This window comes from Pipistrellus hanaki, assembly GCF_964339955.1.
Source record: "Pipistrellus hanaki genome assembly, chromosome: 4".
In the NCBI taxonomy this organism is placed as follows: domain Eukaryota; kingdom Metazoa; phylum Chordata; class Mammalia; order Chiroptera; family Vespertilionidae; genus Pipistrellus; species Pipistrellus hanaki.
In genome coordinates, this window is record NC_140506.1 from 38,985,655 (window position 1) to 39,008,844 (window position 23,190).

At 39.5% G+C, this 23,190-nt stretch overlaps 1 protein-coding gene across 2 annotated transcripts in view; it reads left to right on the top strand.

The window, feature by feature from the left end:
* The window catches only part of RASGRF2 (Ras protein specific guanine nucleotide releasing factor 2), a 174,670-nt gene that overhangs the window by 44,596 nt on the left and 106,884 nt on the right, over positions 1-23,190 (top strand). For both annotated transcript variants that reach the window (XM_084881300.1, XM_084881301.1), the window contains exons 2-3: positions 13,492-13,598; positions 21,274-21,421. In XM_084881300.1, coding sequence (XP_084737426.1) covers positions 13,492-13,598; positions 21,274-21,421 — 255 coding nt within the window. The remainder of the gene's footprint in view (positions 1-13,491; positions 13,599-21,273; positions 21,422-23,190) is intronic.

The following is a 23,190-nucleotide window of genomic DNA, read 5'->3' on the forward strand; positions in this document are numbered from 1 at the left end:
CTTCTCCTTCTTCTTCTTCAATATATATTTTATTGATTTTTTTTTTTTACAGAGAGGAAGGGAGAGAGAGAGTTAGAAACATCGATGAGAGTCATCAATCAGCTGCCTCTTGCACACCCCCTACTGGGGATGTGCCTACAACCAAGGTACATACCCTTGACCGGAATTGAACCTGGGACCCTTCAGTCCGCAGGTTGACACTCTGTCCACTGAGCCAAACCAGTTTAGGCAAGCACCACTTCTTGTCTCAGGGGCTGGGGCAAAGAGTCCAGTCCTTCCTGAGACCCGTCCCAAGCTGGTCCCTGATGCCAAAGCCTTCCTTCCTCAATGACACCAAGTGCCTTCACAAAGCTCTGGTATGGGTGGCTCCCTTCCTATTGTGGTGGGAGTTAGCTGGGCACACACTCCTATTTATTTATTTGATTATTTGTTTGTTTTTTAGCTCATACCACCAAACTCTTTCCTTCCTTCCTTCCTTCCTTCCTTCCTTCCTTCCTTCCTTCCTTCCTTCCTTCCTTCCTCCCTCCCTCCCTCCCTCCCTCCCTCCCTCCCTCCCTCCCTCTCTCCCTTCCTTCCTTCCTTCCTTCCTTCCTTTCTTTCTTTTTTTCTTTCTTTTCAAACTCAAGCTACTCCTGGTAGTTCTTTTTTATTGTAGTAAATATTGCTTTGCATTTATTCAATTAGCATTGTGGCACACCTCCTATGTGTCAAGCATTGGGATTAAAGAGACCAAAGTCACATTTCTTGATTTGATAAAATTCTGTACTCTATACAGAGTCCTTAAAAAAATCTGTCTAGAAAATATGAAAAAAATAATGAGTGCTGGACTTTTTTTATACCTTGATTTTAATGAATACTTTGAAGAATTTGGGAGATGTTTAGTTTTTTGAGGAAGCAAAAAATAAATAAATAATAAAGCTCTAGGTAATTCATGTTTGCATGTATCTTCTTTTCAGCATTATAGCTTGGTATTCTTCATCATTCTGATTATTGGAGATTTGAGTCTGTCATTATTTTTCCATTTATTGAATTGAGAAAGAAAGAAATATTTGTTGTTACATTTATTTATGCATTCATTGACTGATTCTTGTGTTTGCTCTGACCAGGGATTGAACCTGCAACCTTAGCATTTTGGAGTGATGCTCTTATCAACTGAGCTACCTGGTCGGAGTGAGGTTGTCATTTTCTGTTAAATGTCTGACAGCTATAAACCTTCAGCCATCAGCAAATAAGGCTAAAATGTAGTTTTAATAGTAAACATCGTTTTTTGGGAAAGAGGCCCAGCAAAACCATCAATAATAGTTTACATTCAGGCAACATTTTAAGCTCCTGTCCTAATTCTGCTCCTATGGTATTTAATAGCAAGGTATGTTCACCAGATGTGCTCCAAGTATTTTATTTACATTGATGTTTCCAGTAATTCATTGTATGTTTTTCTACTTATAAATAAATGTATGCCAAATAGCCCTATTTTTCTCATGGCTATGCTTCAGCATATTTGTTTGTTTTAAAGCAGGAAAATGTCTAGTAGAATTATCGTCTATTTACTCTAATGAATATTTTCCACATCTCTACTACACATAAGATTATATCTATATCTTTGAAATATATAGCTCATTCTGGCTAACTTGAAGTATGCATACAATGTATGAACAACAACTACTATTAATATTTTGGTATGCTTCCTTTCACTTTGTTTTATTAATAATTTTTTATAAATGTTACCAATTCTATATTTATTCTCTAGCTTGCTTTTATTACCTGTTTTGTTCATGTTGATACATGTAAAACTGATTCTTTTTAAACTACTTATTCATGATATCCTGTGGTGTGTTGAGCTATCCTTTTACTAATAGACATTTAGATTGTCTCTCTTTTTTTTTTTTTCTTCTATTAAAGCTATATTGTATGTGCTCTTTGAGAACATGAGTGTTTTTCTAGGAAGTAGAATTACACAATGATGGGGTTGGCTTTTGAATTTTCTTTATTTAGTATGTGTTTTCAGTATATTTCTTTATCCATTTACAAATATATACACATTATAAGTAAATAGATGCTACCTACATTTATTTTTCTTTTAGAATGAAGTGTTAGTTCCGTTATCCCCATTGCTTTAAATCTTACTTCTTGACCTATTGACATCATATTAAGCTCTTTCCATGTCATATATACAAAAGTGGTACAATGTTCCGGGTGGTCTGAACTCTTACAGCAGATATGCAGATACCTGCAGATATGACTTTTAAACACCTTTACATTTTTATTTAAAGGACTCAAATACCTATGTTTTAGACACCTTTACATTTTTTATTTCAAGGACTTGCTCAAGTCTCTGTGTCAACATGTTCTCTTCGCTAAGTGGTATGAATTGCCCTGGGTGTTAACAGCATACATTCTCATTGTACACACTTTCTGAAAAAATGAGACTATGGTTGGCAAATGGAGAATAAATAAAACCAATGATTGAATGGAGAAAGTGATGAAGGGGCATGAAGTAAAAAGGTTTTGGAGGCTTCATTCTTTAGAACCACTGAAGTTAGAGGTTTCAGATTAGTTCAGCAGAAGCCAGGATAGAATGGACATGAAAGCGGTGATAAAGTGTAGTCCCCTCACTGTAAGGGAAGACGGTTGCAAATGTGAATTCACAAGTGTGCTCAATCAGTGGCTCTGAGGCGGACCAGAACTAATGGTCTCTTTCTGAAGAGAATAAGTAAATGGGAGAGCTGAGAGTGGGTGAAGCCAATCACAGAATCAGACATCCGTCCTGCCTGAAGAGACAGATAGGAACTTGTATGAGATTTTAGCAGAACATGGAAAGGAATTGTTGCCTTTTCCTGCAAGATAGGGATGATGACTTGAGCCACCAAGCACCACATGCCTTATAATTTATGGGAACTCAGATCTCTTGGTCCATGAGAATTTCTCTGTTCCAATTTTTATACGAGAACTCTCAAAGATTTAAAGAACATATATCAAGTTGTCTTAGCCATCCTTAAAATGACAGGTTTTCTGACCCCTTGACCTTGTCGCTCTCCAATGAGCACAGTTTAATCTCAGTTCTTTGTGAAACTTGGAAGCCAGACACAATGTATTTTTCCTGTTGGGCTAGAAAACCACAGAAGGAGGCAGTTAAATTCTTACTCCTTGAGCTGGATTCTAAATTAAATTCTGGCTCAATTAAAATCTAAATACGTTTAATAGAAGAATACATCTGATATGGTTCTTAAAAGCTGATATTGCAGCATACTGTGGATTTTGTGCATGCTAATGCTTTGCTTTATTTATAGTTTCAAGTTTACAGAATGGGTATTGGTTTCTGTGGTACCTATTATTTAGCAATCTCTTGCATGTCATCAAAGCTTCAACATACAGTTCTTCCCTACGACTTTGGGAGAATTAGAAATCTTTTCATCATGAATCTCAAACAACCACACAAAAAACCTCACAAGATCTAAACAACCAATAAATAACCACCACAACTAAAACAGCATGACCTCTTCTTAATTACCAAGTACTCAGTGGTGTGCTGGTTTATAATTTTAATACATTCTTTTCTTCTCCTCCCACATACTGAGGAAAGCAAGTGGGGGGGGGGCACAGAGAATGAATATTCCAACTACCCTGTTCTGCAGATTTTGTCTGAGTTCAGGGTCCTAGGCATAATTGAGGTGACCAGTTCCCAGGTGAGATGTGGCAATTCCACCTCCCTGGCAATGACAATTCATGCCTTTCAAGGCACTCTGAAGTGTATTATTGCATTTGACCTTCACCTTGGGGATTAGTTGGAGAGGTAGCCTCATCTTTTTCACTTGGCCCAAGAGCAATTTGAAGTCATATCTGCAGGTATCTGCATGTCTTGTTGTAAGAAGAATTTGTCAGTGTTCCCAGAGGCAGGAGGGAGACTCTTGATGTCCCGACATGTAACCTGGGGCTCCTGCTGAGCCACACTGCTTGCTCAGGTGCTGGTATGAATCTGTGAAGTTGGCTTGTACAGAGGCAAATACACCCATCGTAAGAACTCTGAATCTTGGAGTTGAAAAGGAAGTGAGCCAATAGGGGGGGAGAAGAACCTTCAGCATCTTACATCTTTGTTCCTAAGAAGGCCTGGAAGAGGTAGTTCGATGATTCGAGGAGGTAATGAATCATAGGAAGAATAGCATGACCACATACTTTATTATTGCTTTGGAGGTGCACCTAGACCGGAAAATTGCCATCCATGCTTTTTTTCCACCTCTGCATCATGAACCACTTGGAGTTTCCCTTTGACTGGGATGGCTGGTCATGGCAACCCACAGGGCTACTGGGGAAGAAATGTGGTCTGGTCTGCAGAGGGTCATTGAATAGTGTGTTGTTTTTTATTAAAAAATATTTTTATTGATTTTAGAGAGGAAAGGAGGGGGAGAGAGAGATAGAAACATCAAGGTTGGGAGAGAATCATTGATCGGCTGTCTCCTGCACACCCCACACCGAGGTTTGAGCCTGCAACCTATGCTCAGGAATCGAACCATGACCTCCTGGTTCATAGGTTGATATTCAACCACTGCTACGCTGGCCAGGCTGAATAGTGTTATTCACATTTTGGAGGGCTAGAAAGGCCAGACCCTAAGGCCCAGGGAGGGCTGGAGAGCTCCTCTCCCTTTGGAGTCCTACCGTGTTCCCAGAGGCACTGCCACCCCAGGCTGCTGTGTTACTGTGATCACTAACCCCATGTGTGTAAGTCATCAAGCCAGGGACAGTTGAGAAGGCATCCACTTCTTCATTCAGCTAGCATCTGACTATCAGAAATCTGACAACCCAAGAGAAGACCCTGGCCAGTTCCTGGGGGGCCATGCTGGAGAAGGGTTTGAAGAGGTTTCTATGCTTCAGTGAATGCAGAGTGTTGGCTTTAGTTCTCTTAATCTAAAACTGAAATAATTGAAAACCCTGCAGTGACATCCAAATAATAATACGCATGGCAAAGCATTTTTTAAGACATTCTTTTTCTGCTGTATACTTTTAAGGAATCCCATGGTGATATTTAATCTTCCTTTGAACATTACTTATTTGACCAACATCATTTACATTCTTTGGGTATACAGTGTAAGCAGTATTATAAATACCTGGACATAGGTTTACAAATGAATAAATATTTTTAATGTTGATTATATAGCTATATGTGTTTATTATAAATAATGATTCAAACAATATCGGGATGATGGAAGTAGAAATGGCCCTATAATACCACCCCCCCTGCAATTGCCATTGTTGGCTATAAATTCATTTCTGATTTGCAGAGGCGTAAGGACAGAGTTTTAAGTGAGTTTGTGTTTTCGTATTGGGTTACATTTGCTCTCTCTGCAAAAACACATAGCATAAAGAGCAGCCAACCCATTATAATAAAAACCAGAAAACTGAAAAATTAAAATTCATATAAAGCTACAGGAGATACCAAGAGTACCCTAAACATTTAAATTTCCCAGGTCTGTTCATTATGTTGTCTTTCTAGGATTTTATAGTCATTGTATGTAAAAACGACTTTGCTGAATCTGCCAACCTGTGGTATCTTTTCTTATTGCTCTTGTAGGGTTTGTGCGATGATCATGTTCTGGTTTTCCATCTCATGATAAAAAGATATACTTGGTAGCTTCAGAGATTTTTTTATCTCTCTTCCCTGGATGCCTATCTGAATGTAATTATATAGTCATGAAGCTGATCATCAGGTGTGGCTGTTCAAAGCAAATTTCCTAGGATAGCTACAACTCATGTTTCTTTGCTGATGATTATTCACCAAACATTACTAAGGGCTCTGTGTGTACCTGGCACATGTTAGGATCAAGGGTGTCCAAGTACAAGGCTGGAAGGGAAGAGAGACTCACATATGGACAACTATAAAGCGAGGTGAGGGGGCGTGCTTGGGGTTATTAAAACCCAGAGGAAAGAGAGTCTCCTTTTTCCAGAAGGTGCCAGAGAAGGGTTCTTAGAGGAACTGACATTTCAGTGACATAAGTCATGAAAGTTCAGTAAGAGTTTGTAGGTGGAGAAGACACTGAGGATGGAGGAAGAATGTCAGGACAAAGAGAGATACTGAGAGAGAATGGGATTAACTTTCGTTAAGTGTCCACTGGGGGCCAGCCATTGCATGTCAGTTAATTCAGTCCTACATTGTCTATAATCAGTGGTGGCCAACTGGTGGGCCATGAGAGAATTTAGGTGGTCTGTAGAAAAATTTGGACATTACTTGCATTTTTAAAATGTTTTATTAATCCTAATAAATAATAAAAAAACAAAAATATTCTAAGAAATTCTTATATTCTGACTGAATGACAATTTTCGCCTTTATATTGCACTAAATTCACAAAATGTACTAGAGTCTACTACATTTCATGAATTCCCCTTTCTAGTAACTAGAGAGGGGGAAATGAGAAGTGCAAGCAGCTTCTGCATTGTTTCAAACATTACAGCAGTAACCCGCTCTGCCATTACCGATTCTCATCCGATTGTTTTATTTGTGTATTGTATGTAACTGTGTATTTTCCTTAAGTGTTATATTTAATGGCATCAAATAGTTTGATTTTAATAACTATCATTTCTTGTTTGGTTTTCGATTAACCCCTAATAAGTGAAAAAAGCAAAGGAATATTTTGCATTTCTTTAGTAATACAAAAGATAATGTAACTAATGATAATAGTAACAATAGTAACATGTGTACTTCACTTAACTGTGAGCTGATTACTGAATCAGAGTCTCCACAGTCCTCGTCAGGCACCACTAGGAAGAACATTCGAACCGGAGGTGGAGAGAAGAAAAAACTCAGTGTTAAGAAAATATGATTTGAACTACTTGAAATCTGGATTTGTTCAAGAACCTGGTAGTGAGTTGGATACACAGTCGCATTGGTTGTGTGTTCTGAGAGTTTATCCAATGATGCCGTGAAATCTTCGCAACTCGAAAGACACTTGCAATCAAATCACCCGGGTTTAGCAAAAGAAACCCCACTTGAATATTTTCAAAGAACGCATGAAAATATGCAAAAGCAAATAATCGCCCTAACAAAAATGACTGTTAGGAGATAAATCCTTACTAAAGGCTTCTTATCTGATAGCACTTCAGATCGAGAAAAAATAAAAGCCTTATGTGATTGGAAAATTAATTAAGCCTTGCATGTTGCAAGCCTATGAAGAGGTTTTGGGAAAGCACTTCCTATGTCCGTTAACACTGTCAAACGCAGAATTGAAGACATGGCTGGAGATACTGAAAATCAACTTATAAAAATGGTGAAAAATTCACCATGTTATTCAATTCAACTTGACGAATCAATGGACGTGAGTAATGGGGCCTTCTCCTTTGTTTTGTGCGGGTTGTGGGTGAAGGGGAGTTACAGGAAGAACTACTTTGTTTGCTCAACTTGCTGGGTGCAACAACCAGCTCTGAGGTTTTGGAAGCACTTAATAATTTTTCCTGGAACACGGAATTGAATGGAAAAAATGTATTGGGATATGTACAGACAGTGCCGCAAACATGGCTGGACATCTTTCAGGAATTGTTGAAAAAGTGAAAAATGTTGGTCACCCAGACGTTTTGTCTACACACCACGTTATACATGGTGAGCAACTTATGTCCAAAAAAAAAAAAAAAAAAAAAAAAGTCCCTGGAACTACACACAGTATTATCAAGATGTTATTAAAATTATAAATGGAATTCGACACAAAGCGTTCAATTCTCAAATATTTGAGGTGCTTTTCGAAGCCATGGGTTCTCATTATACTCCCCCTTTTCTTCACGCTGAGCCAAGATGGCTGTTGGGAGGCAAGATACTACGAAGAAGTCAAAATCTTTTTCTAGCAGCAAAATAATCCGAAATGACAAGAACTCTTTTCCGACGATGAGTGGATAGCCACGATTGCATACTGGCAGGTATTTTTTTGTTATTAAATGAACTAAACATATCCTTGCAAGGACAACTTAAGGACGTGTTCACACTACGGTAAAATGGATGCTTTTCCAAAGAAAATGTATCTGTGGCAGATGCTGTTGGCTGAAGAAGATCTGCAAATGTTTTCAAACTTTGATGAATACATGAGAGAGAAGGATGTCAGGTGGTAACCATTGCTCAATAGCACTTACAATCACTCACAGGAACTTTTGGTCGTTACTACCCAAAGAAAGAGGATCCCAGACATGGCAATCTGGATAATAGATCCATTTGCAGCCAACACTGAAGATAGTAATTTAAGAATGAATAAAAAAGAAAGCCTCAGTCATTCGATGACAGTCTTGAAGCTAAATTCCAGTCATCCTTCTCAAGACCTAATTTTGGCATCTCCATTAAAAGTGAATACCCATTGCTGAGGAGAAAAGCGATGAAAATTTTGATTCAGTTTTCAACAACATATTTGTGCGAAAAATCATTTTCATCTGTCACAGCAATTAGAACTCGGTACCAGTCTCGGCTTGAAATAAATGTGCTCTCTGTCTTGCAGTAACGTCATTGAAGCCAAAAATCCAAAACTTATTTCAAGTGAACAGGAGCAAATATCACCCTCTAAAAATGTGTAATACTTAAATAAGCTTTAATTATCTTGTAAAAATTAAACTTACTTTAATAAATTTGTTACAATTAAACAACCTTTGAAGATTTTGTTATTAAATAAGTATTTATAATGTTGTTATATTAAATAAGTGCATTTCATATTAATAAAATGGAGGTTCTCTGATCATTATTTTATAAATATATTTACTATCTTTAAAAAATATCATGTTAGTGGTCTGCGGGTTTTAAAATTATGAATTTAGTGGTCTGTGAGGTTCGAAAGGTTGGCCACCACAGGTCTATATTATTGTCTTCATTTTGTTCTTGAGGAAACTCATTCTCAGAAAGACTACATGACTTGCCCAAGGTCTGGTAAGTTGAGTTAGTGCTTGGGGGAACCAGGACTCACACCCGGTCCTGATGACTTCCTAGACGGTCTTGTCAGTAGCATGAGGTCCAGGAAAGAGCTTGGAGTGACAGGTCGGTATGGCTGGAGTGCAGTGTGCACTGACAGAAACAAGGTTAAAAATGGAGAATGGGGCCAGTTTATGAAGGGAGTCTGCAGCCTGCATAAAGTGTGCTCTCTGAGTACGGAAACACTAGCAAGGGTTTGTAAGCAGACACGAGAGCTCAGATTGATCTTTTAGAAAGAGAACTCTGGCCACCTAGATTGGGTTTGAAGAAGTTGGGTTAAACTAGAGGTAGGTTTATCCTCTCTACACCTAGATATACAAAGAAAGTATTTTGCTAAATTTTACCTGACTTTTTCCTTAAGACCTCCTCCCCAATTTGTAAGTGGAGAAAGAAAAAACCAAAACCTGCATTTAGCTGAGAGTAGTAAACTCAGTCTGCTGCCGTAATCTAAAAGGTCTCTTTTGGTAATTCGTTTTTTCCTCTGCACCTCACTAAGATGGTGCCTCAGTAAGCGGGACACACATGTCATTGAGTGTGTGGTGTGTGTGTGTGTGTGTGTGTGTGTGTGTGTGTGTGTTTATCAGAGTTTGGGGGCTCCCCACTGGGGTCTTGTGTTTTTCTAAAGTGTAGCTGGCATCTATTGCTAAAGTGTAGGTCACCTGTAATATCTGGTCCATAGTCTGGTAGGCCACTCAGGGCCTGGTTGTCCATTTTGCTTACATGGTCCCACCGTGGCTCTTGCTGGGGCTGCATAGCACCTCCACGAGGTCTGATGGTGCCCTTCCCCTACAGTCCTCAATAGTACACTTGGAATGTCCACACTAGAACCTAGGGAAAGACCGCTCTGGATCAGCGGCCGCCAACCTTTCGGACCTCGTGGATCACCAGTTGGCGACCGTTGCTCTGGATAGCTAAACTCAAAACTTAGGCCCTGTCTTTTGCTACCTGCTGTGACACCAGTTTTACTGACTTACATGACATGGTCACCACCCCATGTTGTTATGAGGAGAGGGTGGGGAAAGAGGACAGTCTGTGAGATGACATCCTGTAGATCCCCAAGGGCAAGTGATAGGAAACTCCTTAGCTTTGGGCTTTGTCATCAACCCTTTAATCTCCTCACCCTTTTATGGGATTTCAGCCCCCATTGGGTACATCATATGGTCTCTGCCACCTTTTGTTTTCTGTATTTACCTGGCCACTTCTCTGCATGCTTCTCCTATATTCCCGACTCACCTGGACTTCTCTGGTCATCCCGTCCCTCTTCTGGAGAGACCATTGACCTTCCATTTTGGGCTGTAATGGCAGCTAGGATACAAGGAGGGTGAGACACCAGCTATAAGATATCGTATTTCAAAGCTGTCCTATCTGTCATCTGGGATACAACTGTTGTGGTAGTCTAGGAGAGGGACAATAAAGCTGACAGAACAAGTTCTGAGGAAGGAGCTTTGGTGAAACTGAATGTGGGGCTGACGAGAGGGAGAAGTTGAGGGTGACTTTCATGTTCTTAGATAGGACAGCTGTTAGATAAAGGTGTTCTTGACAGAGTCATCACTGTCATTTTAGATGCTGAATTTATAGATATAATCAAGGTCATCACTCTCTTTTAATTCTTTCTTGCACTTCATGATGACTCAGGGCTTTGGAACTTCTAGCTCCTGCAGTGTCAAGGAGAGGACACAGAGTGGACCTCTAAAAACCCAGGACATTTAAATCCTTGGTGTACAGAGTTCATGTCAGAGTGTGGCCAGAAGATACAGAGAAGACGTTGATGAGTGGCTAAAAATAAATAATTTTCAGATACATGCAGAGGCAGTGTTAGTTTTTGTGATTGAGCTGAATTTTTCAAATTGAAATCCTGGAAACATAACTTGTATTTCTCAAAAATTCCCCCTCATTGTTATGCCTGAGACATGGCTTAACCTTTCATGTACTCTGCTAACATAATTGCCTTGCTGTCTTATAAAGGTGGCTTTTAATTGTGCTCCCGAGCAGCAGCTGCTGTTGAGTTGCTGGTTGCGGTTTTTCCATAGATTGGGCTGGTTCATTAATTGTTTCCTCTCCTTGGACTGGGCATCTGGGCTTGGATAGTAACCAGCAGCTACTGAAATGCCATCACTGATAGGATTGCCCTTTATGCCACTGATTGGTTATTGTATTGCATTTCCACTCTTTTTCTCCCAAATTTAAATGAACCTTTATTAATACAGCGTTAAACTCAATTCTTCCCATTCTCAGTGACCCTATCATTAGGTTATTCCCCCCATAATTCATAGCATTTGGTCCTCTGGCTGCACAAGAGGTTTAAGAACCAAAGACAGCTTGTCATTCATGGGGCTCGGGCCTGCCATAGGGCAGTGCCATGGTCTATCACAGGCATGGCCTAGTCCTCCACTGGCTGCTGATTTATGCCCATGTAACCTGCAAAGTCTCTTAGCCATTTATTGTTCTTTGTTGGTGAGTTGATAGGGTGGCTTTGTGTGCTTGGTGTCTTATATGGTCCGGTGGGTCAGCCTCCCCAGTTACCTGAGGTAGACACTCTTGGTGCTCCCCTTTGTGTACTGTGTGTACAGCCTTATTGTAATTAAGTCTTGATTGTTGTTGGTATCACTGGGAGGAATTGACCTCCAGGCCTATTGGATGTGAGTATCAGCTGTGTCTACACCAGGATACCTTCTGTATTGGAGATAGTCTTATAGAATCAGACTTGCAAAATTGCAATAGCCTCTGAGCTCAGCTTGGATGGGGCAGAGTCTCAGGGCTGAGCCACCCGTCTTGGCTTCCCGTCAGTCCTGCCCTTGTGTGCGTGCCTCAGACCTCTGCCTTCCATGGATCCCCTGAGTTTCCGCTGGACAGACCAGATTCCCCTTGTAAGAGCGTGAGTGCCCCAGGGACTCGCCCTGAACTGGGTTTCAGTGCTCAGTGCAGTTGGGACTGGGGATTCAGTGCAGTTAGGAGCTTTGGACTTCTTTCGCTATGGAGAGGCGAGGCGGAGCAACCTCTGTGGTCAGACTTCTCTGTGTACACTCACTCGCGCTCCACTCTAGACCTTGTCTGCTGCAGCTTCCAGCTCCCCCTAGTCTCCCAGTCTCTGAGTCACTAGGTGCCTTTCTTTACAGTCCAGACTCCACTTGTATGAGCTTGGGTCCACGGGGTTTCGGCTGGGGCTGGGGTTCAGTGCAGTTGGAACTGGGGTTCAATGCACTCAGGGGCTTCCTTTCCCCTCCCGCCAGCCCAGCACTCGGCAGCCCTTCCTCTCTGCGCTAACATCCTTACTCAGTGCTTTGCAGCTCCCGATCCAATCTGTGAGACTCTCCCCTTCTTTCTAGTTGTAGATTTCCTGCTCAGCCAGCTTTTCTGAGGTTTTGGGTGATGTCTGTTCTGTCTTTTAGTTGTTATTTTGAAATTGTTGTGTGAGGTGGCAGTTTGGGCACTTACCTAAGCCACCATCTTGGTTCTCTCTAAAGTGTAATACATTTTTATATACTGATTTTATATTTAACAATTTTGCTGGATGTTCTTATCCTAATAATTTTCAATGAATTTTTATTATAAATAATTATATCATCTGTGAATATGATTTTTTTCTTTGCTCTCATTTTTTGTTCTTCTATATTTCTTTTGTATTTCTACTAGAGGCCCTAAGCATGAAAATTCATGCACTGGAGGGGGGGATGTCCCTCAGCTCGACCTGTCCCCTCTCACAGTCTGGGAGCCCTCAGGGGTGGGAGGTGATCCCGCGATCAGGGAAAGGCGGTGCCTCATCACACCTCTCCTGCTGCCACTGCCAGCAGCACAATCCTTGGCTTGCCCTGGTTACCTGAGCCTCGGGCAGCCCTGAACAGCTGGGAAGCCACCATCCGAGGCTTGCCTGCACCTTGGGTCAGCCTGGGGGCAGCTGGGGGGTTGAGGGGACTGGGGGACTCCAGAGGCAGGTGCACCACCTGGTGGGGCCGAGGAGACTGGGTGCCACCATCTGTGGCTGTGGGCACTGCCATCTTTGAGAGTGGGGCATTCAATTAGCATATTTCCTCCTTATTGGCTGTGGGTGCTGCCATCATTGTGACAGTGAGGCTCAATTAGCATATTCCCTCTTTATTAGATAGGATGTTGACCTCCAGACAGAATTGGTAAATAGAAGTGGTGATAATTGTCATCCTTTCCTTCCTTTTGATTTTAGAGCCATTGCTTATAATAACTCACCATTAGGTAAAATGTTTGTAGTAAATTTCTGGCAGATATCTTTTGTCAGGTTCAGGAATTTCACTTTCTAGTTTGCAAGGAATTTTATTCATGTGTTTGTGCAGAATTTTATCAAATACCTTTTCTGCTTCTAATGAGATGGTGTGGGTTGACTCTTGCTGAAGGGGTGTTAAGATGCAGCCTATGATATCTTCAAGGTACAAAGTCATTGCCAATTGGGGCTGGGAAAGATTTTACATTTTGAAATATGATTTACATAATGCAAATACATTTTGTAAACATACACCCTTTTTGGGGAAATACCATGTTGCTATGCTGTCATGCTTGAAATATAAAACTAAATGTTGTTTGTATGTTTTTCTCTTCAGTATTACTTTACTGTCCTTTTTGGCCACGAAGGTCAGAAACCCCTGGAGCTGCGCTGTGAGGAGCAGCAGGATGGTAAAGAGTGGATGGAGGCCATTCACCAAGCCAGGTATGGGCTCAAATCCTCTGTGTGACACGGGGTTGTCTGGGTCTTTCATTGGTATGTCACTGTCGGTGGTAGCTTTGGAAGAACTTGGAGTTCCAAGATGAGTTACCCCTCGATACTTCCCCTGTAGTCATGTGTGAGATGATTCTTTGAGTTTTCTATGGTTATTTTTTTCTAGCTAAAGAAAGGCAATAGATATAACAATAGCAATGATAACAGATCGCTTTTGTGGATTTGTTCCTATGTACCAGGCACTGTTCTATGTTAAATGTGTTGATTGACTTATCTTTTCAACAGTCTATGAGAAAGGTACCTCTTTTACTCCCTCTAGGAAACTGAGGTCTGGAAAGATAGTTTGCTTGCCTGAGGTCACACAGCTAGGGAAGAGCAGAGCTAGAATCTGGACCCAGCCCTGTTTATCAGGAAATGTGATACCAGTCTCTGTCTAGGGCAACAGAAGAGTCTGATTTTGCTTCCCCCTTAGAAGTACCAGGAAGGTGGAATGGAAAATAAAAAAACACAGGCAGACCTCTCTCTTTATTTTCATATTCAATTCCAAAGTCCCACCCATTTCTTTGCTTCAAATGGCTCCCATGCTCACAGCTTTTTGAGTGTCCCCTCCCTAATCTAGGCTCTCCTCACTCCACCACTCCCTGCTCATATCCCCAGCATTTCAGTGGCAAAACTTGAGCTAGGACACACGTCCTTTTTCTGCACCTGATATGCCCTCCTTCTAAATGTCCATACATGTTGCTTTCACCCCTTCATGGAACCTCCCTCTACAGGTCAGTCCACACTGGCCCCCTTGTCCAGATTGCTGAATCACTTGCATTATTACATGTGGAATATTTAACAATTACTACAATTTAGGTTATTATTATTATTATTATTATTATTATTTTACATATTTCATGTGTGAGGTTTCTGTTTCCTGAGCTGTGTCTGGAGAGTGAGGAAGAGGATGAGGGCACATTCATTTCTGAATGAAGCACAGGCTAATTGTACAGGAAATGATGATTGTACAGGAAATGATGATCAGGAAATATTTTCAGATGGATTATAAAGACAATGAGAATGTTCTGAGTGAGTTTAGACTGATCTTTTAACCCTTGAAACTTTTCTCTGAAAGTCACCTCCCATCCCCTCCTCTTCCTTCAACTTCTTTTTATTGACCACCTCCTCTGTGACATGCAGTACACTAAGTACTTCACTTACTTACCAGTCTTTATTCCTCACAGTTAACCAGGGGAATATTATTAATTCCATTTTACAGGTGAGAAAACAGAGTTTCATGACGATTAAGCAGATTGTCCAAGATCTAACACTAAGTTGTTGGGCTGCAGAGTTGGGATTTAAACCCAGGTCAATCAGACTCCAGAACATTTAATCAATGTGCATAATTGTACCTCTCTAAGTTATTGTCTCTTTGTCTTCAGTTCTTCCCTTTTCCATTTCTTTTTCTTTTTCTCGATTCAGAGATGAAAATGGATTTATGTGAGGTCAGGGTAGAGAGTATAAGGTGCTAGTTCCAAAATATTTCAGTTCCTTTTCTTCAAAATATTTCTCAGAGATGTGCAGGGGTGGCGACTAAAGGCTGTTCTCCAGGTGGGCCTTGGGGGCAGCTTGCTGGCATCATGATCTAGGCACACTGTTCAGCTGTCTTTGCTCTCAGTGGCTCTGACTGAGGGTTTTGCTCCAGAGTTAGAACCAATGTAGAGTGACTTGCTGTAGAAGAAGGTCAGGCCTTCAAAGGTGAAAGAAGTATCAAGTTGGCAAGGTGGAGACCTTGGGTCATTTCCAGACACAATCTTTGTCACCACTTGTGTTCCCTTTACCTGGGGAATTAAAGTGAAGTAAATAATTTAAAATCTGTATTTGCCTATTTTTTACATTCCAGAAAATCCAGGTACTACTAGTAACCAAATACAGAGTATAAATTACTTTTAAAATGGTGAGATTTCAAGTAATAGATTTTTAAAATATCATAAGAACTGTCATATACGTGGAACTGAGTCGGTAGCTGTGTAATATTGATTGGCATATGATCAAAACCAGGTCATATGTGGTCTTGTTAGGAAACAGACTTTAGAAACACTTCAGTGGTTTAGGTAACCAGATGGTAAAAATTCTCTTCTCTTTTTATTTAAGATTTGGTTAATAATTGATCTTTTGTCCTGATGTTCTAACTTTTTGGTCCATTATATTTACATTTCCTTTGACTTGAAGCCCAGGATTCGGTTATTTGATGGCTTCCTTTTCATCTCATGGTTTTATACCTGAGTTCTTCTATTTGACTTTTTTTGCATTGTGATGCTTCTTTAATTTTTCTTTTTTAAACCAGGGAAGATAAAAACTTTTTCATTAAGGTGAGTTCTTGCTGTAGTCTTGGATCTGTGAAATTCATCCTGACTTTGTTAATACATAAGTAGAGCCAGAAAGTTAATGAAACTGATTCAGAGAAAGAACTTGTCAGCCACTTTTGCTTGGCATTGTGCTAATTACAGCAATTGGTTGGTTGGCTGAATATTTCACCTTTAGAGGACAGTTTGATGTCATTAATTAGGTACCGCTGCCTTATTAATAGAAAATGCTCAATATGTATGATTTCATTGATCCTTCTTTTTGCACCTCTCTTCATTATGAATTAGAGCTTTTGATTAACTAATGACTACTTTAACCTGAGCTGAGTTCTTTTTCTGAGCAATAATCCTCCTGCCGATACTACACAGTCACAAGGTCTGATCAGAAACTACATAGAAACAGGGACTAATCAGAACCCCTCTCTCGGTCACTGCTGTTTTCCTGGGATGGCTTCTCAGGATCAGCCTGGGTGTGCTGTCTTTTTGTGCCATGAACAGCACATTCTTGCTGCTGGCTTTTGTACACAGAGCTGAATCTACTTGCCACAGTTGGCTTTTAGAAGCCCTTTGGGCCATATTCTGAGATGTAGAGTTGGATTATCCCTTAGGCCTGGATCAGGGAAAAATTGTTTTGAAAATTAAATTCTCTTTTGTAGGTTTGATGTGGTCCAGGAAACTTGTTTTATACTTTTGCTTGTAGTTAGCCATTATTGTATTTTGAGAACACTGACACATTTAAAGGTAATTTAATCACATAATTCTGGTCCCAGTTCATGAGAAACTGCTAGCAAGACTCAGTGTTATTTTCATCTGAATGATGTGCAGCCAAAGCATTTTAATAGCAATGAAGACTATGCTTGTTTCATAAGTTCCATGCTAATTGGATATGAAATTTTGGATATTTCCAATAACCTAATACTTCATCTTTGTTCTCTTGGTCAAATCTGTCCACCATGGTTGATTTAGTTATAGACATTAAGACAATCAAAACCACTGACTCAGTTGATTGTGGATCCTTAAGGCTCATGGGCTGCAAAGACAATGCACATTCATTGTAAAGGTGACAGCTTAGGGAGGAGAGCTGGCTGTGGAGAGAGAGGAGATTAGGGAGGGTGATGTAGTGTTAGAACCTCATGCTAATGTGACACATAAAAAATACCGATTAGTCAGTGGGGTGGAACTATTGATATAAGAGAATTTGAAAGCCAGAAAAAAGGTGGAAGGTAGTAATGCTGAAGCAGCCATGAGTAATGAATCTCTGAAGGCCTTGTGCAGCTATATCAGGTGGCTGCTGCCAGGCCAATCACTGCTCAGTGGGGTGCTGCACTGCTGTCACCCAGGACTGGATTTTCCCAATTCCCAGAGACACTGTCGTACGATGCGATGTAATGGGAGGAGGAATGTTGTTCATAAGAGTTTTCTCAATGAAATTGAGCATGATCCTCACGCTAGGAGCAGTTTTCTTTAGTTGCTTGTTATATGACTTTTCAGTTTGAGTTTTACTCTAGTTCTTATTCTTTATATCTCATTAGCATATTAGCTATAATATTACTCTCTCATTTGTAAGTATGTCTTTAATCAAAGTAACTAGAATGAGGTTCTGGCCCATCTAATAGTTCTTTGTTCAGCAAATATAATTTTTATTCTTCTTTAAAAATAATTAAGGCTTATGATTTTATACTGTGCCTTTGACGGGACTCTTCAGGATTTTATTGGAATGTTTCCATTGATAGTATATGGAATAGAGGTGGTTTGGATTTGATTATAAACATTACACATGAATGTTTTACATATTTGTACATATACCTCAAACTTGCCATCTGCTGGTATTTGACAGATGAGTTGGCTTTCACCATGTTGATTTAATGGCTTAATTTTATTATTTCCTTTGGCAGTGAGAAACCATTTCCCCCCTGGTGGACATTAAACAAACAAACAAAAAAAGCACAGAAATAATGAATAGGTTAGGAAAAAAATTCTTAAGCTTGAGCATTTTCTAGCAACTAGAAAATGTAATCAGATGAAACCTATATCAGAAGTATAAAAGAGAAGTACCAAACCTCTGAAGTGTCTTACACTGAAAGGAAGCCATACATGCATGTTCAGTTGATTTGATGCAATTCTGAGGTAGACATTCATTTACTAGTGGGAAATACAAGGAGAGCTTTGTGATACAATGTTGAAAGGATATCTCAGTAAGAGTAGTTAGACATCTAAGGAGACCAATGAAATAACTTTAAAATTACAAAAAATGAAAATTATTGTGTGAAAAACAAGCCATGGAAATAAAAAAATCAGATGAATTTTTTTTTTTTCCATTTGACAATTACTTTTCATTTGAATGAATATTTTGTGCCAATCCCATGCCAGGTTCTAGACACCATGTCAGGTGCTGGGCCAATCTTTAACATGTTTGCCTCAATTATTGTGGAACCTCCAACTGGTTTCCCTCACTCCAACCCCTTTCCTGTCTCAGGAGCCAGCATGATCCTGCTAAAAAATCAGATCTTGCCATTCCTTCTATCAAAGCTCTGGCATCTTATGCAGGGTGAAAACCTGAGATTTTATATTATTCTACAGTAGGGGTGTCGAACTCAATCAGAGAAGGGGCCAAAATCTAAAATCCAGCCTAAATCGCGGGCCGAATGGTTTACTGAACAGTCATAAACTGACAATGTCATAAACTGACAGCGGAGTGCAGTGATGACAGCGCGGTGCGGGCCACATTGCAAGGCCTGGCGGGATGGATTTGGCCCGCGGGCCTTGTGTTTGACACATGTGTTCTACAGAATCCTTCATTCTTTAGAATCCTGTTCCCTTGTCTACTTTTATTATTTATTCTCCATCTATAAACTTTTAAACATTTAGCTCCTTTGCTCTAAATGTAAGCCTTTGCTGATTCTGAAAATTAAAAAGCAATAAGGGGCATTTACACCCTTGTTATACAAATATTGTGTACCATACTATTAAGGTTAATGTTTGGCTCCATGGAGAATGAAAGGTAATCACATGTAATTGAATATTTTCTCCTTGAAGGAGAATCTTGCATGTGTTAATTTCTCATGTCTTTCAGGCTTTCTTTACTTTCTCTGCTTATATTCTTGCATGCCATGTCATCTTATGTCTTTGTTTTCTGTTCTATTCGGTGGGGAAAACTCCTCATAATTTTTCTCCCGTTGTAAGTGTGGAGGTTACCAAAACTGTTTTTCTTTTTTTACTTGTTTGTTTGTTTGGAACTGGCACTTAGTCTATTGATTGGTTGCCACGGGTAGGAATTTAAGTTAAAAATAATTTCCCTTAAATTCTCTATTGGGATCTAGCATGTCAAGCTACAGATTGAGAAGTATATCAACTTGATTCTCACTTTCTTTAGATTATCTGTGGTTTCTCTTTGGGAGCTTTTGTAATTTTTTTGTCTACTCTTAGAGCTCAGATATTTTACCAAGACGTGTCCGGGTATGAATTGTTTTCATTTATCCTGTCTAGATTACCTTTTATATTCGAACTGTGCCATGTTCAGTTCAGGGAAGATTTCTTTCATTTTTGATGCTCTCCCCCCCGCCCCCCCCCCCACCCAAATCACAGTCTATGTTGTTTTCCTTCTGGAACTTTCATATAATAGCGAGTAGACTTCTTGGATCTATACTCCATATTGTTCCATTTTTCTTTTATTTCCAGTCTCCTAGTATTTTTGTTCAATGTTCTTTATCTCGCCAACTACCCAGCTTAGTTTTCAGCCATGTCTGGTGTAGTGCTTAGCACCTTCATCGACCTGTAAACTAGAAAGCTGACAGAAACCAGGTAGTCATTATTTTTCTGACTCAGACTTTCTGTGTCTCCTGTCTCTACTCTTCTGAACATCTGTTATTCTTTTCTCTCTCAGAAGACTCAACTTTTCTGGGCATCGATGTGGCCAAATACTGCTGCCCAACAATGTCAACCTGAGTTTCCAAGTTCAGATCTTCTCAGTTCAAGCAAATAGGTCAGAAGCACAATCTCAGATTCTAGGGAGAAAGAATCTAATTGGTTTAGCTTGGGCCAGTTATATCCTTTTAGGCCAGTTTAATGTGGCCTTTAGGGCAGGTTTTGTGGTACAAATATAGTTGCTAGGGCCCACATTCCCAAAGATGTAAGTGGGTAGAAGATTGTGCTTATATCTCAAAATGTATCTGCTGCAATATTATTGTTTATACCCGGTGCACCATTTCTCACTAGAGAAAGTTTAGCTTGTTGTTAAGAACATGGGCTTAGAGTCAGACATACCTTGATTGGAATCCCACTCAGCCCTGCTACCTACTAGTTGTCTGACCTCTGAGGATCAGATTCTTTCTCTGTACAATTGGGATGATAAAACCTATCTTCTCAGGTTACTGGGAGGATGAGATGAGAATATGTATGGTATTCCCTACACATGCAATAAATAGAAACCATTGTTAATTATTGCTATCATCATACCATTTGGGAAAGATTATGTGAATGGAAGAACATCCATTTTACCACCTTGAATAGTGCAAGAAGATCTGGAGACAAAATTTAGATGCTACAGACAGGCATAACCAATAAAAATCTCACAGTCAGTTTGCCTTTATCACATTTGGTCAAAGAAATGGACATAGGTCAGATTGTTGGAGTTAGAGCTCAAAGAATCTACACTTATTTCCAGAATTAAATTTTTTACTTCTGTTGTTTCTGGAAAGTGCAAGGGCAGTCAGTGGTCTCAAAATATTAAAGAGAGCTAAGCAAGACTGGTGGTTGTTGGTACAGTCATCATAGTTCTTTTCAGCCAGTGCCAATTCCATTGATTGTTTCATTGATTCTGCTTGGTGGCAAGTCTGTTCAGATTGGCTAGTGCCTTACCCAGTGAAATATTTTGAATATCATCCCAGGAAATCAAGTATGTGCAATCAATTCAAAGGACTTCAGTTTCTTTGTTTAAAGAGATGTACTATTTTCTTTATAGAACAATAGATTTCCTTTGCATTTTTCTCACTGATGTGCTAAAATTGTGGATGGCAGATGTCATTAAATAAACTCTAATAAAAAATATGTAAAAAGATAGTGGTTCAAATTCTGTATAGTTAAAGGATGCCAAACGTAAGCCAAAACTTAAATGAACTCTGTGAAAACAATATATGTAAAATGATAATGTTTCAAATTCTTTACAGATGGAAGATACCAAATGTAAACCAAAGTTAATGTTTACATAGAGTTAGCCAAACAAGCTATGCTTATGGCTTCTTTTTAAAATGTAGTGCATGCTTTTCTAAATGGAACTATAGTAGAACAATACCTCAATGACTAACTATTTTTCTCCCAAGTTATGCAGACATTTTGATTGAGAGGGAAGTGTTAATGCAGAAGTACATTCATCTAGTTCAGATCGTAGAGACAGAAAAAATTGCAGCTAACCAACTACGGCATCAACTCGAAGATCAAGATACCGAAATCGAAAGGCTTAAATCAGAGGTATTTCCCAGTAGATGGATTCTTTCTCATTGTTTCGTGTTGACTGTCATATGGCCTATCAGGGTAAATTTTAATCCCCAACTTAGTTTCTATGCTTTCAACACATACATGGCCAGGCTACTGATCTCCATTAGGAATGACTCTAATGTGTCTGTTAAAATTAGGCAAATATGCTTCAATAAAATATCAGGATTATAGACTTTTTAAAGTTATTTGTGCTCCTGATGTCCTTCATTTGATCAGATATGCAGAGTTGACCTCAATATTTAACTGTTTCCAGATAGACTTCTAGGGTAATGGTAATTGTGAGTCTGTCAATAGATTCAATTAAATCTAAACGATAACTAAGGAAGGACAAAAAAAATGAATTAACAATGACTTTCTTTTTTTTTTTTTTCTTTTTTTTTCTTTTTTTTCTTTTTTTTAGATATAAGACTCCAATGTCTCCTCTCTAGAATTTTGAAAACATGTTTAAAGTAAAATATAAGCCATGTATTAGGGTGCATTTTTTCCTGAAGTTGCAATTCCAATATCCCTTTTCTTTTCCCATCCCCTTAGCATGAACTTCAAGCCCTATACTCCTAGGTAGTGAGACCGATACCAGGTTAGAGTGGAAGGTGGTCTAGTGTCTGCAACAGTGGCAGTGTGCCTGGTCCCTCTCTCCAAGAAGCCTGTGTGTGTGTGTGTGTGTGCGTGTACTATATATATATATATATATATATATATATATATATATATATATATATATATATATATATACCTTTTCTTGCTATCTTGTTATTCCTTGTGGGAAGTGTTCAATAGTTAAAGATTTGAAGAGGAATGTAGAAAATGAGTTTTTTCCCCCTTTCTGACCAGCAGTGCATTAGTATCTCTTAGCTTTGAAGACAAGAATAAGATAGAATGAAACCTACTACTAATTATATCCTTGATGACAGAAATAAAAAGTTCTTCAGCCTTGCTAACTTTATCACTTTTCTGGCTTTGGACAACATTGTCTTCTTTGTTTCCTCACATCTTCCTCTTAGACATACTCTGTGAATCCTGTGAGGGATCTCACCCCCTGGTGCCTGTGTGCATCCCCTCCATGTACAGAGCATGGGCATAAGCTGGTTCCACCTGGGATCTGCTTGCTTCTCCGGTGATGATAAGTTGCAGATCATGCTCACCATATCATTAGTGTTGTTCACTTCCTGATTCAACCCTGAAATCTGATATGGTGAAAAAAAACAAACAAACAGAAAACGCAACAAACCTGCCTTTAAAAAACTATATCAGGCACTGTAATTTAAAACAAAATTATTGTGTTCTTTCTTTGCCACAGTCAGCTAGAGCAGATTCTTGTCTGCTAAGAGAAAGAGGTTGGCATTTCCTCTATAAGAGAAACTCAGCACCGAGCAATGTTCCCCAACATTTATCTGTGTGTGCTTCTCTGTATTCAATACATACTATTTTAGTCTGAACACAGACTGCAGCTAAAAACTGTCAGTAGCAGGTATGTCTTGTGTGTTTGCTTGACAAGAGCCATAATTTATTTCCTCCTTTTATTTCCCCCTTCCCTGCCAGAACATGGTGGAGATGTGTATTTGGCCTTGAGGATAAAATGTAGACAGGCCAGAGGGAGCAATTATGATCTCGTAGCTCTGAATTTGCTGGTTAGTAAATCTATAAAGGCTCTTACATTTGTAAGAGCCTTCAATAGAGTGGCAGTCAGTAAATGTTATTACTCAATGCAGTTGAGAGGCCATCTGGTCTTGAGTTGCCCCTCG